Source organism: Scyliorhinus canicula, chromosome 1, assembly GCF_902713615.1.
Source record: "Scyliorhinus canicula chromosome 1, sScyCan1.1, whole genome shotgun sequence".
In the NCBI taxonomy this organism is placed as follows: Eukaryota; Metazoa; Chordata; class Chondrichthyes; order Carcharhiniformes; family Scyliorhinidae; genus Scyliorhinus; species Scyliorhinus canicula.
In genome coordinates this window covers 309,329,350-309,347,718 of record NC_052146.1, presented here as the reverse complement: position 1 = coordinate 309,347,718, position 18,369 = coordinate 309,329,350, and the positions used below count along the sequence as shown (strand labels likewise).

Sequence of the window (18,369 nt, the reverse complement as noted above, 5' to 3'; positions counted from 1 at the left end):
TCCCACAGGGAGCGGTTCAAACCAGTAGCAATGGTGGGTTTCAGGAAAAGCTGCATAAAGATGTGAGGGAGAAATTAATATCTCAATAGGATGAGAATTGGGAGTGAGGCGGGGGTGACGGGGGAGGGGAGGAAGGAGGAGCCTCCTTTGGACCATCAACATCAACACAGAGCACCTGTGCTGAATGGCCAGTGCTGTAAACTCAATGTATTCTGCCTGGGCCCATACAGAATGGAAGAGAATCCGTATCAAATACTCTTCTGCCAACGAGCCAGCTCCACCAGTCAAAAAGGATCAGGCCTGATCTGATGGTGGCCTCAATTCCTGTATATCCCTCATAGTCCTGGATTCCCTCGTCCATCCAATATCTGTCTGACACAACCTTGGAATGTATTCTCAGACCGAGCCTCCACTGCCCCCTGAGGGGGGAGAAATCCAAAGAGCAACAACGAGGGTAGTTAAGGGGATCTCTGAGGCCTGGGAGACCCCCCCATTAGATCCCTCGTGATTTAATGTGTCGTGTCACCGAATTGGGCTTGACAGGGTCGTTCGATTGTCCCCATGGAAAATAGGAGCATGAGGAGGACCTATGGCCCTTGAGTATGCTCTGCCATATATTATGATCATGGCTAGGGCAGCACGGTGGCGCAGTGGTTAGCACTGCTGCCTCACGCCACCAAGATCCCAGGTTCGACCCCGGCCCTAGGTCACTGTCCGTGTGGAATATGCACATTCTCCCCGTGTTTGCATGGGTCTCGCCCCCCCAACCCAAAGGTCTGCAGGATGGGTGGATTGGTCACGCTAAATTACCCCTTATTTGGAAAGAAATAATTGGCAAACCCAGGCTTCGTCCGGGCCCTTTGACCTGGAAGTACACTGATTTCATCCATTGGCTGCACCACACAAGAGCAATAGGTCACTGATGGAAGTTCTTCCTCTCCAGGTGGATAAGGAGAGGAAATGGGTCACAGCCGAAGCGGGGATGTTGCTGTCTGATCTGAATGAAAAACTAGATGCGCTTGGATTGGCTCTGTCCAAGTGAGTACTTTTAAAATCTTTTTTTTTTTGGAATGGGGGTGTGGGGTTGCCAACCGTGATTAAGTTTATTGTCGGAGGTTTAATCAGATGACCAGCCTCCAGCCATTAGTCACCAACACTTCCAGCTGTGCGACCGACGCTCGACCTTCCGACATCAACCGGGGAGCAATGGGGCTCCGTCTCCAATGTCTCCAACTGCACAATGTTCCCTATCAGTCAAAACAACCCTTTCCCCATTGTCAACATTCAAATATCTGGAAAAGAGAAGTTTCAAAAGCTTTTTCTCCAAGGTTACACACATTCCCTGGTTAGTAACCCTACCCAATTGTCCCAGAACTGAGTGGCTTGCCTTTCAGAGGTAGTTACTCTGGATCTGGAGGATGGGCCAAACGAGACAGCAGATCTCGGTGGAGAATTACAATATTCAACAAGAGTCAGACCAGTCGCCGCCACTGAGATTAGCTTTATATTCCAGACATTATTGGTCGGATTGGAACCTGTGTCACTGGAACATTCCCTGAGGCCTCCGGATTAGGGCGAGTGACATTCCCACTGTGACTGAAGCAGGGAATCTTTTCTCACAAAGAGTCGTTCCCCCCCCCCACCCACAGGTCCCCCAGGTCCCCCAGGTCCCCCCACCCACAGGTTCTCCCGACCCCCCACCTGTGGCCCAGCTATCTCTGAGTTGCCTCCCTGACTGCCAGTAAACGGGAGAGACTGAGTGATAGCGGTCTACAGCACAGAAAAGGCCCTGCGGCCCATCGCATCTGTGCTGGTCAAACACAACCACCTCGCTATTCTGATCCCATTTTCCAGCACATGGCCCATAGCCTTGTGAGCCTTGGGGCAGCAGGGTGGCACAGTGGTTAGCACTGCTGCCTCACAGCGCCAGGGACCCGGGTTCAATTCCGGCCTTGGGTCACTGCCCGTGTGGAGGCTGCACGTTCTCCTCATGTCTGCGCAGGTCCCCTCCCACAATCCAAAGATGTGCAGGTTGATGTGTTATCTGTGTTGGTCCAACATCGACTGCAACTGGATGCAGTAAAATGAAAAAAAGGCTTCCGGCACAGGAGATGGTCCAATACTGTTTTCTTGAACCTGTTGATTGCTGTACATAATCTGCTGTGGGTTGACACACTATTAACCTAACTGATAATCTCCTACTGGCTTGACCAGACTAGCTCTCTATCACATGGTGATGATGTTCACTGGCCTGTGCACTGTGACTATCTCCCTAGCCATGTCCTGTGAGAGAGGGAGAGCCTTAATGCCCTGTGGGCTTTATAGTGGTGGTGTCCTGTCTGGTGATTGGTTGTTCTGTGTCGTGTGTGTTCATTGGTTATCCTGTGTGTCAATCACTGCCTGTCTGCATCTCATGATATACATGAGTGGATATTATGACACAGGTAAGGTGGATTGGCCATGATAAATTGTCCCTTGGTGTCCAGGGATGTAAGATTAGGTTACGGGAATACTGCATGAGAGTGGGACTGGGTAGGGTGCTCTTTCAGAGGATCAGTGCAAACCCGATGGGCTGAATGGCCTCCTTCTGCCTGTAGGGATTCTGACATTCTATGATCGCAAGTGTGATTTAAATACTACTTAAACTTTATGAGGGTCTCTGCCTCCAGCCCCCTTTCTTCAGGCAGCGAATTCCAAACTCCCACCACCCTCTGGGTGAAAACGATTTTCCCCTTTTGCTGAGCATTCAAGATGGAGCGAGTCATTCAACCCAAGCTAGTGTCAGTCCTCAATCTGATCACCTCCCGGCCCTGTAGACTCCAGATAATCCCGGCCATGTTTGACGCCACCTGCTGACCTCCTAATGTAACCCCTTTATCGATGAGTCTCCTTCTATTCTGCACACTCTCCGTGGCCCTTCTTGCTGGCGAGCACCAGCAACTGAACACGGTTAATCTGTCCAATCATGTCTTTGTATCAATGTTAACATAACTTTAACTCCACCAGCCTCCTCTTTAGACAAAGGCCAACATCCTGCTCGCTTTTCTGGTTACTGTTTGTATCCATGTTATTGACAAAGATGGTGAGAGCTGGTTGTCGGCCTGCACACTGTCAGTTTGGGTCCAGATTTAATTTCTACTCCCTCCCCAAGTGGAAGTGACTGACATAGATTGAAACTCACATTGGGCCCAGGCGAGCTTGTTCCCCCTTTCTGGGGGGGGGCAAAGGGATCTGTGTTCAAGCCCATATCCCAGGGGTAAGAAGTCAGAGTTCAAACAACCATGTCATCCAGTGTCACTGACGCTTATTGCATTGATCAGCAACAAGACTGCACACAAGAGTGATCAGTAATGTATAAATTACTGGAACCTTGCTGATGAATTAGCTAGCCACAGCAGGAGTGTTCGGGTTCAGTGAATGTGAATAATGTGTTTTGCACGTTGACCTAGATGATTGAAACCCACGGTAACTGCTGTGCTAACAGCCCCAGTGAAACATTGTTAATTAACCACCACAGTCACTGCAAAACGCTTCTGTCACGGCAAATGGTATTTTACAGCAAGTTATTAAATAACTGTTAATATTTTATAGTCTGTCCGCTGCAAGATCTGTACAGCGTCACGAGTTTATACGGACTTTGGCAAATTCCTCCTTGGCAAAGCAAGTCGTGTTGAAACCGAGTGGCGGTTTTCTTGGAGTTTTTGAAGGTGGGAATGGGGAGGAGAGGTGTGGGGGGGGGGGGGGGGGGGGGGGGGGGGCGCAGGGGACAGGGGGCTGGGATTCATTCTGAAGGGACGTTGTTCATTTTTCATGGACTCCCTGTGTTTTGATGGTGAAAAACAAACCAATCATCCCAGTATTGTGGAATCTGTGAGCCTGCACACTCTCTGCACCCAGCCCACCCCCACCTCCCCCCATCGCAAGACTCCATGTTACTAAAGTACCTGCGTTAACATCCAGGGAATGTGCCTGAGCCAGGTGTTAAACCCTGTGTGCACGATGTAGTTCAGGAAAGTAATCCCCTCCTTACACTGCACAATTGATTTGTGATGAACCTTTCGTCCCCAGTGCCTGCAGCTAAACCTGGGGTCCTGTGTGGGAGCCTGCAAACTTTGTTTTCACATGAGCAGCACGGTAGCACAGTGGTTAGCACGGTCGCTTCACAGCGCCCAGGACCCGGGTCCGATTCCCGGCTTGGGGTCACCGTCTGTGCGGAGTCTGCACGTTCTCCCCGTGTCTGCGTGGGTTTCCTCCGGGTGCTCCGGTTTCCTCCCGAAAGACACGCTTGTTAGGTGAATTGGCCATTCTGAATTCTCCCTCTGTGTAACCGAACAGGCGCCGGAATGTGGTGACTAGGGGCTTTTCACAGTAATTTCATTGCAGTGTTAATGTAAGCCTACTTGTGACAATAAAGATTATTACTATTATTATCAGTACCAACCTTCAGGTGCAGTGCGTTCCAGGCCATATATTCAACTCGGGAGCAGCTACCAAGCAATTGGCCTCATCCTCCCCCCTCTCAATGCCCTGTTGCCCCCGGATCATCAGCCTGTGCCAGGCCAGTGTATCTCACTGCCCGGTGTCATTGGCCTTCTGTGCTGTACCCACAATCGGTCAGCCTCCCCAGGGTAATTTTTGGTACCCACCCCAGTGATGAACAAGCGAGGCCAGTGGGCACTGTCCCACAGCTCTCATTAACTGGGAACAGGGGGCACGGCATCAGAATCGATCCAATCCTGCGCTCCCACGTCTGTGCGTCAGACCAGCAGGAATGGAGTTACCAGCCCTCCGGATAGACTCTCCAGGATTTGTAGCTTCATCTCCCGGGTGGGTCTGTCGGTGAAAACCTGGGGAGTAAATCCATAAAGATAGTAAAGAAAAGCAAATAAAAAGAAAATGCTGCGGATGCTGGAAATCCGAAATAAAACCAGAAATTGCCGGATGACGGGCAGGCGGTAGCATAGTGGTTAGCACAGTGGCTTCACAGTTCCAGGGTCCCAGGTTCGATTCCCGGCTTGGATCACTCTCTGTGCGGAGTATGCACGTCCTCCCCGTGTCTGCGTGGGTTTCCTCCGGGTGCTCCGGTTTCCTCCCACAGTCCAAAGATGTGCGGGTTAGGTAGATTGGCCATGATAAATTGCCCTTAGTGTCCAAAAGGATAGGTGGGGTTACTGGGTTACGGGGATAGTGTGGAGGTGTGGGGTTTAGTAGGGTGTTCTTTCCAAGAGCCGGTGCAGACTCGATGGGCCAAATGTCCTCCTTCTGCACTGAAAATTCTATGATTCCATGATTAGGGAAGCGTTGTGAGGGTTTCGTGAAGGTTTAGTGAGGGTTAGGGAGAAGTAGTAATGATTAGGGATTTACCCCCCTCTTCATTCATCTGAGGAAGGAGCAGTGCTCCGAAAGCTAGTGTTTGAAACAAATCTGTTGGACCTGGTGTTGTAAGACTTCTTACTGTGCTCACCCCAGTCCAACGCCGGCATCTCCACATCATCACTTTTTAAACCAGCTTCGGTTCCCACATGTGGTCACTGGGCAACGCTGTCTAAGGACACAGATCAGACCACCGGCCCTGCCTGACCCCCAGCCTGACAGGCACACACACAGACTGTGAGCACAGCCCCCTGAATTCAACAAACTTAGCATGGAGTCTAAATGCGAGCGCTGAATGTTGTCCAGCATGTTGACAGTGGGGGCAGGGGGGCTGGGAATTGGTATGAGATTAACAGTAGACTTGAGAGGTGTAGAGTGGGAGATCAATAAGGCTCCAGCTCGATGACAGTGGCCAGAAGCTTCCATCTGTGACTCGTCTGCAGTTCCTTCCACAGTGGAACAGCCAAGTGTGTTTCTCTTGAATAATGGGCATTGGAGGAAGTTACCCATAGGGAGCCCCTGCCTTGGTGACCCAGCAGATCTGAGCTGTCGAGGAAGAGGATAGAGTGGGTGAGGGCTGAACGCAGGCAGAGATGGAAATGTCTGGTGAAAGTGGGGTGAGAGTTGTGGTCGATGCAGTGACCTCCGAGTTATTCCCCAGAGGGTGCGGAGAGCTGAGAGTTACTGACAGCCACGCAGCTCGCTGCAAATAACCTTTAGCCGTGGTTTTTTGTGCTCAATCTATTTAACTGCCCAGATAATAAAACAAAAGGCTTCAAATGGCTTCTCAATAAAATGTGATAGATTTTGATTTCTGCTCACTCTCTGGATTCCATATAATCTCCGGACACTGATTAATCTTGATAACTGCGTAGTCCATCATGTTTCTACAGAAAGGCTGAGGATTTACACAGCAGTAAATGAGCCAATTTGATCTGCAGGAGGGGGTTGGGAAGTTGGGTGAGGGCTTAGCGGAGATACTGTGACAGTGTTATTGGCTATGTTCAGTTGTGTGTATATATGTGTTTGTATTCATGTTGATGTGCCTGAACGCATTTGAATTAAGTGTCTGTTTTTAACATTTCTTGATCAGCAGATGTCGAAGCATAGGGCGCGATCATAGCATTTGAATCCCTACAATGCAGAAGGAGGCCATTCGGCCAATCAATTCTGTACCGGCCCTCTGAAAGAGCACTCTACCTAGGGTCAGGCCTCCACCCTATTCTCGTAACCCCGCCTAACCTTTTTGGACACTAAGGGGCAATTTATCATGGCCAATCCACCTAACCTGCACATCTTTGGGACTGCAGGGGGAAACCGGAGCACCCGGAGGAAACCCACGCAGACACGGGGAGAACGTGCAGACTCCGCACAGTCACTCGAGGCCGGAATTGAAGCCGGGACCCTGGAGCCGTGAGGCAGCAGTGCTAACCACTGTGCCACCCGCGATCTTCCCGAAAGGGAACAAAGTCTCCTAGCCGTGCGAGGTGTGCCGAGAAACACGTGGCTATTCAACACGACCCACGCTGAATAAGGGGCCTGAATGGGGAACGTATGGCCGAGGTCGCACACAGATCTGTTTTATACAGCTCTGCTCGCTCGAGCGCCCCCTGTCAGTGAGTGATCGGGACGCCTTTTAAAAATGGCGTCCCAATCGCCAAGGCCCCCAATGGATCTCCGATCTACCCCGGTCAGCCCGAACGCAATATGGAAAGCTCACACCCCCACCCTCTCACTCCCCCAATGGGTAACCCCGACCCCATCGCGCTTGCGCACAAATTGCCAACCTGGCACCTTGGCAGTGACCCTGCCAGCTGGCAGTGCTAAATGGGCACCAATTCCCCAACTTACCTGTTCGGTGGTCCTTGAGTCCCCCCTCATCCCACCTTATAAGGGCAGGGCACTCTGACTCCTAGCTTGGGCAACCTAGCATCTGGGCACTGGCAGCCTAGAAGTGCCCCTGCCCACATAACAGTGCCACCTAGGCACGGGCGCTGCCAAGGTGCCAGGGTGGGAGTGTCAAGGTGCCAGACTGGCAGTACTAAGGTGCCCGGGTGGCAGTGGGAGTGCCGGGCAATCACTCTGCCGAGAGTCTCTGAGGCCTGGGAGACCCCCCCCCCCCCCCCACCTCATTATATCCCGCGAGGTGATCCGAGCATCATAAATCTCTCGCATTTTAATGTGTCGCGTCACCGAATCGGGCTTGATGGGGTCGTTCGGTCGTCCCCATGGAAAAAAGCAGCAAGAGGAGGACCTTTGGCCCCTCGAATATGCTCCGCCATAAATGATCAGCATGGCAAGGGCAGCATGCTGGAACAGTGGTTAGCATTGCTGTCTCATGGCGCCGAGGTCCCAGGTTCGATCCCGGCTCTGGGTCACTGTCTGTGTGGAGTTTGCACATTCTCCCCGTGTTTGCGTGGGTTTCACCCCCACAGCCCAAAGGTGTGCAGGCTAGGTGGCTTGGCCATGCTAAGTTGCCCCTTGATTGGAGAAAATGAATTGGATAATTGTGGTGAATGTGTAACCACTATAAATTCACACTGTACATTACTGTGTCCCTGTGGGCTCCATCTGTGAGCCGTTGCGCGGCTCTGCCCACAGGGGGAGATGAGGAGCATGTACAGGGCTCCGCCCTTGGCTCCGCCCCCAGCAGGAAGTATAAGTGCTGCGGTCCTACGAGTCCGCCCTCAGTTCAGCATAGTCGCAGGCAGGCTCAGTTGTAAGCCAATTAAAGCCACAGTTTACTTCAACTCGTGTCTCTGAATGAATTGATGGTCGCATCAATAATCTAAATTTATTTTAAAAAAATTATGATCATGGCTGCTCATCCAACTCAGTAACCTGTACCCACCTCCCCCCCCCCCCCCCCCCCCCCCCCCATATCCTTTAATCTCTTCCACCCCAAGTGCTTTGTATAACTGCTTTGTGACAACATACACAGCGGAATCCTCCATGTGGGAGACATAAGTGCTGACACTAGGACTGAATCACGAGTGCTGTACCTGGACGAAAGCGGTGCTGACACTAGGACTGAATCACGAGTGCTGTACCTGGATGAAAGCAGTGCTGACACTAGGACTGAATCACGAGTGCTGTACCTGGACGAAAGCGGTGCTGACACTAGGACTGAATCACGAGTGCTGTACCTGGACGAAAGCAGTGCTGACACTAGGACTGAATCACGAGTGCTGTACCTGGACGAAAGCAGTGCTGACACTAGGACTGAATCACGAGTGCTGTACCTGGATGAAAGCGGTGCTGACACTAGGGCTGAATCACGAGTGCTGTACCTGGACGAAAGCGGTGCTGACACTAGGACTGAATCACGAGTGCTGTACCTGGACGAAAGCGGTGCTGACACTAGGACTGAATCACGAGTGCTGTACCTGGACGAAAGCGGTGCCAGTTCCGGACCCATTCACCTCATGTTAAAGGGCTAGCACTGGCACACCATAGAGCATACGCAATTCCAATGCACCCATTGATGGGTGGTCTGGGGCCAGAGGGTACCGAGGGGACTGGCCTGAGGGAGCACCCATGGGGCCCGTGGAGCCAAGTTCCCAGTGGGCAGTCTCGCTGCTGCATGGGTGCCTGATCGGCTGTGGCAATGGTGCTCCGTGCCAGTCCACCTCCCCCCTGCAGCCCACATTCTGGCCGCCCCGTACTCCTCCCCCCCCCCCCCCCCCACCCCCGAGACCCTGGCAGAAGCCCCCCGGCCAGCGGCACAGCTGTCAGCACACTATAGCGATGTTGGACACTTTCCGTACCCCCTCTCTCTCCCTCAGCAGCCACGGAGCCTGTTTCCCGATTGTTGAAACCACAAGTGAAACACGGCGTCGGTAATTCCTCCCGATGGAGGCGGAGCATCGCGGAAGCCGCAGGAAATGCTGGGCTGTGCCTGTTAATATGCACCATTTACACACCCACACCAGCATGCGGCGATGAACACATTCATGCCGCTGTCTACAGTCCATAGAACAGCATTGCGTTTGGCTGAAAAACTTGATTTTCGGCTAATGCCGAATATTCCGCCCAATCGTATTTCACGATTCCAGCGTCTTGGGATGGAGAATCCTGACCACAATGTTTTGGCCTCAACTACTTCCTGTGGGAATGAATTCCACAGGCTCACCACTCTCTGGATAAAGAAATTTGAAATGAAATGAAATGTCTCCTCATCTCTGTCCTAAATGGTCTACCCCGTATCCGCAGACTGTGACCCCTGGTTCTGGACAGGCCCACCATCGGGAACATTCTTCCTGCATCTACCCTGTCCGGTCCTGGTAGAATTTTATAGGTTTCTGTGAGATTTCCCCCACATTCTTCTGAACTCCAGTGAATACAATCATAACCAACTCCATCTCTCCTCATTAATCATAGTATCATAGAATTTACAATGCAGAAGGAGGCCATTTGGCCCATCGAGTCTGCACCAGTTCTTGGAAAGAGCATCCACTTAAGCCCACATCTCTGCCCCATCCGCATAACCCAGTAACCGCACCTAACCTCGGGACAATTTAGCCTGACCAATCCACCTAACCTGCACACCTGTGGGAGGAAACCGGAGTACCCGGAGGAAACCCACGCAGACACGGGGCGAACGTGCAGACTCCGCACAGACAGTGACCCAAACCGGAAATCGAACCCTAACCCTGGAGCTGTGAAGCAACTGTGCTAACCACTGGGCTACCGTGCCGCCCGCAGTCCCACCATCACAACAATCAGTGTGGTAAACCTTCACTGCGCACTCTCAAGAGCAAGAACATCCTTCCTCAGGAAAGGAGACCAAAACTGCTCACAATACTCCATGTGTGGCCTCACCAAGGCCCTGTGTAATTGCAGCAACACATCCCAGCTCCTGTATTTGAATCCACTCGCTAACAAGGCCAACATACCATTAGCCTTCCTTACCGCCTGCTGTACCTGCATGCTTACCTTCAGCGACAGGTGTACGAGGACACCCAGGTCCCGCTGCACATTCCCCGACCCTAGGACAGGATTCTCCGACCACCCCCACCGGGGAGCGGCGTGAATCCCGCCCCGCCTCTCCGGCGCTGATTTTCGGGCGGGGGCCGCGCTGGTCGGGGGCTGTTTGCAGCGCCGCCCCCCCAGGTAATTCTCTGGGCCGAGCGGCCACCCATTTCCGGCCATTCACGGCGATGTGAAATAAGCATGGTCCATCCTGGCGGGACCTGGCTTGGAGGGCGGCTTTCAGAGTCCTCGGGGACGGGGGGGGGGGGGGGGCACGGTGGCCTGGCCCGCAATCGGGGCCCACCGATCTGGGGGTTGGGGGGGGGGGGGGGGGGCTGTGCAGTGGGGGCACTTTTTTCCTCCGCAAGGCTATTTCCTCTGAATGGCTATAAATTAGGGCTGGGATTCTCCCGCAATTGATGGGGCAGCCCGTACCGGCGGCAAGAGCGGTGCGAACCACTCCAGACGCCCGGAAGTTGCGGAATCCTCCGCAGCCTCTGTCAGGCTCCGCCATGGCCGGTGCGGAGAAGAAACCCCCCTGGGCATGCGCAGGAAACACGCCACCGGTTCTGCGCATGCGCCAACTCACACCGGCCCTCGGTTGCCCTTCGGCGCCAGTTGGCACGGCGCCAACTAGACCCCGGAAGTGCGGAGGATTCCGCAACTTCCGGGCGTCTGGACTCCGGAGTGGCTCGCACCGCTCTTGCCGCCGGTACGGGCTGCCCCACCATTTGCGGGAGAATCCCAGCCCTAATTTATAGCCATTCAGATAATAATCTGCCTTCCTGTTTTTGCCACCATAATGGATAACCTCGCATTGATCCAAAGTGTACTGCATCTGCCATTCATTTGCCCACTATGCCCATTCATTTGTTTGTTTGCCTCTTCCCCAACTGCTCATTGAGGGCAGAACTACATTAGTGTGGCTGGAAGGATGGGAGTTGGGTGTCTGGAGTCACGTGTAGGCCAGACCAGGTAAGGTTGGCAGATTCCCTTCCCGAGAGGACATTAGTGAACCAGCGGGGGTTTTGTTTACACCAATGAATGATAGTTTATCATTCCAGTTTGTTTCTTCATGAATTGAATTTAGATGTTGGATTGGTATTTGAACCAATGATAGTATTTGTTCAGTCAGATTGTATCGCTGACATGTTCGTCCGCTTTGCCTGACTTTTCCACAATCCGTCAATACCTTTTATCGAATAACAAAACTCCATCCACCTCATTCTTGAACACTCCATTTGAGCCCAAGCATCCCTCACCATTTGTTGGAGAGAGTTCCAGGTTTCCAAAACACTGCATGAAGGAGTCTTTAATTCAAAGAACAAAGTAAAGTACAGCACAGGAACAGGCTCTTCGGCCCTCCAAGCCTGTGCCGACCATGCTGCCTGTCTAACCTGAAACCTTCTACACTTCCTGGGTCCGTATCCCTCTATTCCCATCCTATTCATGTATTTCTCAAGATGCCCCTTAAATGTCACTATCGTCCCTGCTTCCACCACCTCCTCCGGCAGTGAGTTCCAGGCACCCACTACCCTCTGTGTAAAAAAACTTGCCTCGTACATCTCCTCTAAACCTTGCCCCTTGCACCTTAAACCTATGTTCCCGAGTAATTGACTCTTCCACCTTGGGAAAAAGCTTCTGACTATCTACTGTATCCATGCCCCTCATAATCTTGTACAATCATGGAATTCACAGTGCAGAATAAGGCCATTCAGCCCATCGAGTCTGCACGAGGTCTTGGAAAGAGCACCCTACTAAGCCCACACCTCCACCCTATCCCCATAACCCAGCAATCCAATCTAACCTAAGGGAAATTTAGCATGGCTAATCCACTTAATCTGCACATCTTTGGACTTTGTAGACTTCTATCAGGTCTCCCCACAACTTCAGTCGTTCCAGTGAGAACAAATCAAGTTTATTCAACCTCTCCTCATAGCTAATGCCCCCGTACCAGGCAACATCCTGGTAAATCTCTTCTGCCCCCTCTCTAAAGCCTCCACATCCTTCTAGTAGTGTGGCGACCAGAATTGAACACTATACTCCAAGTGTGGCCTAACTAAGGTTCTATACAGCTGCAACATGACTTGCCAATTCTCATACTCAATGCCCCGGCCAATGAAGGCAAGCATGCCGTCTGCCTTCTTGACTACCTTCTCCACCTGTGTTGCCCCTTTCAGTGACCTGTGGACCTGTGCGCCCAGATCCCTCTGCCTGTCAATATTCTTAAGGGTTGTGCCATTTACCGTATATTTCCCACCTGTATTAGACCTTCCAAAATGCATTACCTCACATTTGTCTGGATTAAACTCCATCTGCCATCTCTCTGTCCAAGTTTCTAACCAATCTGTATCCTCTGATAGTCCTCATCGCTATCCGCAATTCCACCAACCTTTGTGTTGTTCGCAAACTTACTAATCAGACCAGTTACATTTTTCTCCAAATCATTTATATATACTACGAACAACAAAGGCCCCAACACTGACCCTGCGGAACACCACTAGTCACAGCCCTCCAATTAGAAAAGCACCCTTCCATTGCTACTCTCTGCCTTCTGTGACCCAGCCAGTTCTGTATCCATCTTGCCAGCTCACCTCTGATCCCGTGTGACTTCACCTTCTGTACCAGTCTGCCATGAGGGACCTTGTCAAAGACTTTACGAAAGTCCATGTGGACATCATCCTTCATCAATCATCTTTGTCTCTTCCTCAACACAACTTGATCAAGTTAGTGAGACACGACCCCCCCTTCACAAACCCGTGCTGCCTCTCGCTAATACGTCCATTTGCTTCCAAATGGGAGTAGATCCTGTCTCGAAGAATTCTCTCCAGTAATTTCCCTACCACTGACGTAAGGCTCACCGGCCTGTAGTTCTCTGGATTATCCTTGCTACCCTTCTTAAACTAAGGAACAACATTGACTATTCTCCAGTCCTCCGGGACCTCACCTGTAGTCAGTGAGGATCCAAAGATTTCTGTCAAGGCCTCAGCAATTTCCTCCCTCAGTATTCTGGGGTAGAGCCCATCAGGCCCTGGGGACTTATCTACCTTAATGTATTTCAAGATGCCAAACACACTCCTTTCTGATATTTTTTTTCTAAACAGTCTGGCTCCAATTTTAAGATGGTTCCCCTTTGGTTCTTGCGTTTCTTCATTCTAAACCCAGATTCGATCATTCCACCACCCGTTCCTTAACATGCTCAGGTTAAGCGTTTCTCTCACCTGTGTCCATGATCTCCTGCTGTGGTTGGCGTCTGATCTGCCGAGGCTGTGTTTGCACTAACAATGTACCTTGTTGCTCTTTTAGTATTGGTGCTGTGTCCGATGTGGCTCTTGGTGGTGTGATTGGAACCGGCACCCACAACACTGGCATCCAGCACGGCATCCTGGCAACACAGGTACCAGCTCCTTCCAGGCAATCAGCCCCCTATCTTAGCTTTGTGATTAAATGTTATCTCATCAGATTAGAGTGGTCAAAGCCAGGCTGGAGTCATCCCCATGTGGCTCTCGGCTCGGACACACCGAGCAACTTACCCACATTGCAATCTGGCCGTATCCGTGGGGAGGGAAACAGAGTTAATGTTTCGGGTAACGTGATCTTTCATCAGAACCATTTTGTGGAGCAGGTTCCGGAGGGGAGTTGATGCCGTTGATTCTTTAAATGCAATTTACACGCTTGGAACGCGGTGGATAATTTGAGACGTGATGTGGGGTGCGTGGAGTTTGGAGCTCAGATTCCCCAATCTCTCCACCAATGAAGGTTTTGCTTGCCTCCTCTCTGGATCTTTTTCTTTTATTGACTCCAGAATGTTGGCATCACTGCGAGGCCAGTATTTATTGCCCAACCTTAATAGGATGGTCCTGGGCCAATGTTTTGAGAATTGAGTGTTTTGCTGGACTGTTTCGGAGGGCAGGCAAGAGTTAACCACATTGCTGTGTGTCTGCAGTCACAGTAGATTTCCTTTCCTTAATAAACCAGAGGCATTTTTAATTACACTTTAACAAAGAGCAAAGAAAAGTACACACAGGAACAGGCCCTTCGGCCCTCGAAGCCAGTGCTGATCATAATTTTTTTTTAAAAAACCTTCTGCCCTGACTCGGTCCGTATCTCTATTTCCTTCCTATTCATGTACCCATCCAGATGCCTCTTAAATGTTGCTAATACTGCTGCTTCCACCACATCCTCTGGCAGTGCACATATCCTTTAAACTTTCCCCCTCTTACCTTGAAGCTGTGGCCCTTGTAATTGACACTTCCGCCTTTGTAAAAAGCCTCTGACTACCCGCCCTGTCTATGCCTCTCATAATTGAAATGAAATGAAATGAACGAAAATGAAAATCGCTTATTGTCACAAGTTGGCTTCAAATGAAGTTACTGTGAAAAGCCCCTAGTCGCCACATTCCGGCACCTGTTCGGGGAGGCTGGTACGGGAATTGAACCGTGCTGCTGGCCTGCTCTTTAAAAGCCAGCTCTTTAGCCTTGTGCTAACCCAGCCCCTGGTAGGCCTCTCCCAGGTCTCCCCTCAGCCACCGCCTTTCCAGTGAAAACAATCCCAGTTTATTCAACCTCTCCTCATAGCCAACACCCTCGAGACCAGGCAACATCCTGGTGAACCTTCTTTGCACTCTCTCTCCAAAACTTCCACATCCTTCTGATAATGTGGTGACCAGAACTGCATGCAGTACTCCAAATGCGGCCTAACCAAGGTGCATATATCCTGTCCCTTAGTATCTTTTACTCATTAAGGATTTCATCCACTTCCTGTGGTTCCCCACGCTGATGTGCCATCAATTGTACGCGAGGCGAGTGCTTTACCAAAGTCGGGCTTTAATAGACTAGAACACAGCTCTGCGCTCGTCTACAATGGAAAGGACGATCGTCAGGCGTCTGACCATTTATACCTCGTTAATGGAGGCGTGGTTAACTCAGCCTCTCGGCCAATCGGTCGAGAGGCACATGACCGACCAGGGCCAATGGTAAGCCGACGTTCTGGCCCAATGGCAGACGAGTATGCAGATCATATCACCACACACGCATAACTTCCCTCCATTGTTACGGGACATGCCTGTCCTGCACATCAATCAGCTGGCCTTTAAAAGCCTCCCACATGTCAAATGTGGATTTGCCCTTAAATAGCCACTCCCAATCCACATTCCCAGTTCCTGTCTAATCTGGATATAATTGGCTCTCGCCCAATTAAGCACCCTCACCCATGGGCCACTCTTGTCCTTTTCCATGACTACTCGAAATCTTATGGGACTATGGTCACGAAGCCCAAAATGCTCCCCCACTGAAACATCAATCACCTGGCCTGGCTCGTTCCCCAATACCAAGTCAAGTATGGCCCCCTCCCTGGTTGGATTATCAACATCCTGGATCAAAAAACCCTCCTGGACACATCTAACAAATGGCTCTCCATCTGAGTCCCTGGCTGTAAGGGATTCCCAGTCAATATGGGGGAAGTTAAAGTCACCCATCACAACTGAGTTTGCAGTGAGTGCTGAATTTGGGTGCATTTGAGTGCTACAGTGAGAGTTTGGTGACTGAGGGATATTAAGGGTTTATTTTTACCTGAAGTCTAGTCTTTCTTTTATTTAGTTAATTAACTTAGAAGTTGCTGTTTGGTTTAGACCTTTTTATATGGTCTTTCTACTCTAATTTAACAAAAAAAATATTTCTGTTTATGTGTTTTGCCTTTTTTATTTTAGTTTTTTTGTGAATTGATGATCTGCACGTTTATCTACACGTACAGGAGTTAAGCCGGCATCCACCACTGACACTGGCGTGATGCTGGGTGTGACAACCAAGCAAAATAACATAAAGTAACTGATGGATAAAACAAAAGAGGGGAGAGCTCCAAAACGACAAGTGGAGCACAGCCCAAAAAGAACGAGAAAGGAAACAAAAACTTATCACAAACCCGTCAAATGTGAGAATCGGGTTCGATAAGGCAATCCAACCGCTGCGGTTCCCACGGAGCACGGAGGGCCTCGCGTGTTCCCATGGACACCGCATGCTCCCTCTCCAGGGACACACGGCTGCGAACGAGGCCGCAGAAGATGGGCAGACGGTCAGGCTGGACGACACCCTCGGTCGCCCGCTGCTTGGACCTACAAATGGCAAGTTTGGCCAGGAGCAGGTTCACGAGGAGGTCCTCCACCCTCCCCATCCCCCTCCGCACCGGATGTCCGTAGATCAGGAGCATGCGGCTGAAGTGCAAAAAAAAACCTCCACAACAAAACTGTGAAGAAACCAAAATGGGAGTGCAGCCTAGGACGGACAAAATAAACAGGCTCCACGGTCTCCACCAGGCCGTAAAGGTGGCAGGTCTCTGGCAGAGCCGTGAAGTGATTCAAACGCTAGTGGCACGGCACTGCCCTGCGCAGCGCCCTCCTACCCAGGTCCCCTAGGTTTATGGGGAGGACACCTACGTAGAAGGACCTCCAGTGGGGACCTCTGCCACCAGACAGCAGCAAGGCATGCCATGGCGTGTCCAGGTGGCGAGCTAGGGCAAGGAGGTGGAAGGTGTGCAACAGCAGTCCGTTCAGGAAACCCCTCCGTGCAGTGCGAAAGGGCACGGAGGGTATTTCTGCGAGGCTGCTGGGGCTGTGGGGCACCAGCACCCGGGGATGGTTCCAGGGTTTGGGACCAATGGTATCATAAATTATCATAGAATTTACAGTGCCGAAGGAGGCCATTCGGCCCATCAAGTCTGCACCGGCTCTTGGAAAGAGCACCCTAACCAAGATCAACACCTCCACCCTATCTCCATAACCCAGTAACTCCACCCAACACTAAGGGCAATTTTGGACACTACGGGCAATTGATCATGGCCAATCCACCTAACCTGCACATCTTTGGACTGTGGGAGGAAACCGGAGCACCCGGAGGAAACCCACGCACACACGGGGAGGACGTGCAGACTCCGCACAGATAGTGACCCAGCCGGGAATCGAACCTGGGACCCTGGAGCTGTGAAGCAATTGTGCTATCCACAATGCTACCGTGCTGCCTCCCGTGCAGGGGTCCGCTCAGACGGGATGCCACCGCACAACCATGCCGTCCCGAGTACAAGCGTGCCCACTGGGCCAAGCACGACCGTTTTGAGGCCTCGGTTACCATTGGCAGCGCACCGGACAGACACCGCTCCACGTCTGGCAAGCTCGTAGGGTGTCATCCAGCCCGCCCCTCCGCCAGCCAGCACGTCCCCGATCCTGGTCACCCCGCAGCCCGCCCCTCCGCCAGCCAGCACGTCCCCGATCCTGGTCACCCCGCCCCTCCGCCAGCCAGCACGTCCCCGATCCTGGTCACCCCGGCATACACAGCCCCCCCCTCCGCCAGCCAGCGCGTCCCCGATCCTGGTCACCCCGCAGCCCGCCCCTCCGCCAGCCAGCGCGTCCCCGATCCTGGTCACCCCGCAGCCCGCCCCTCCGCCAGCCAGCACGTCCCCGATCCTGGTCACCCCGGCATCCACAGCCCGCCCCTCCGCCAGCCAGCGCGTCCCCGATCCTGGTCACCCCACAGCCCCCTGCTCTGCCACCCAGCGCGTCCCCGATCCTGGTCACCCCACAGCCCCCCGCTCTGCCACCCAGCGCGTCCCCGATCCTGGTCACCCCACAGCCCTCTGCTCCGCCAGCCAGCACGTCCCCGATCCTGGTCACTCCGCCAGCCAGCACGTCCCCGATCCTGGTCACTCCGGCATCCACAGCCCCCCGCCAGCCAGCACGTCCCCGATCCTGGTCACCCCGACATCCACAGCCCTCCGCCAGCCAGCACGTCCCCGATCCTGGTCACCCCGGCATCCACAGCCCCCCGCTCCGCCAGCCAGCACGTCCCCGATCCTGGTCACCCCGACATCCACAGCCTCCCGCTCCGCCAGCCAGCACGTCCCCGATCCTGGTCACCCCGCAGCCCGCCCCTCCGCCACCCAGCACGTCCCCGATCCTGGTCACCCCGCAGCCCGCCCCTCCGCCACCCAGCGCGTCCCCGATCCTGGTCACCCCGCAGCCACAGCCCCTCTGCCACC

The 18,369-nt window shown here is 52.5% G+C and overlaps 1 protein-coding gene across 1 annotated transcript in view; it reads left to right on the top strand.

Moving 5' to 3' along the window:
* The window catches only part of LOC119976704 (L-gulonolactone oxidase), a 103,233-nt gene that overhangs the window by 30,794 nt on the left and 54,070 nt on the right, over window positions 1-18,369 (top strand). Inside the window, exons 4-5 of the mRNA XM_038817418.1 lie at window positions 944-1,038; window positions 13,651-13,741. Coding sequence (XP_038673346.1) covers window positions 944-1,038; window positions 13,651-13,741 — 186 coding nt within the window. The remainder of the gene's footprint in view (window positions 1-943; window positions 1,039-13,650; window positions 13,742-18,369) is intronic.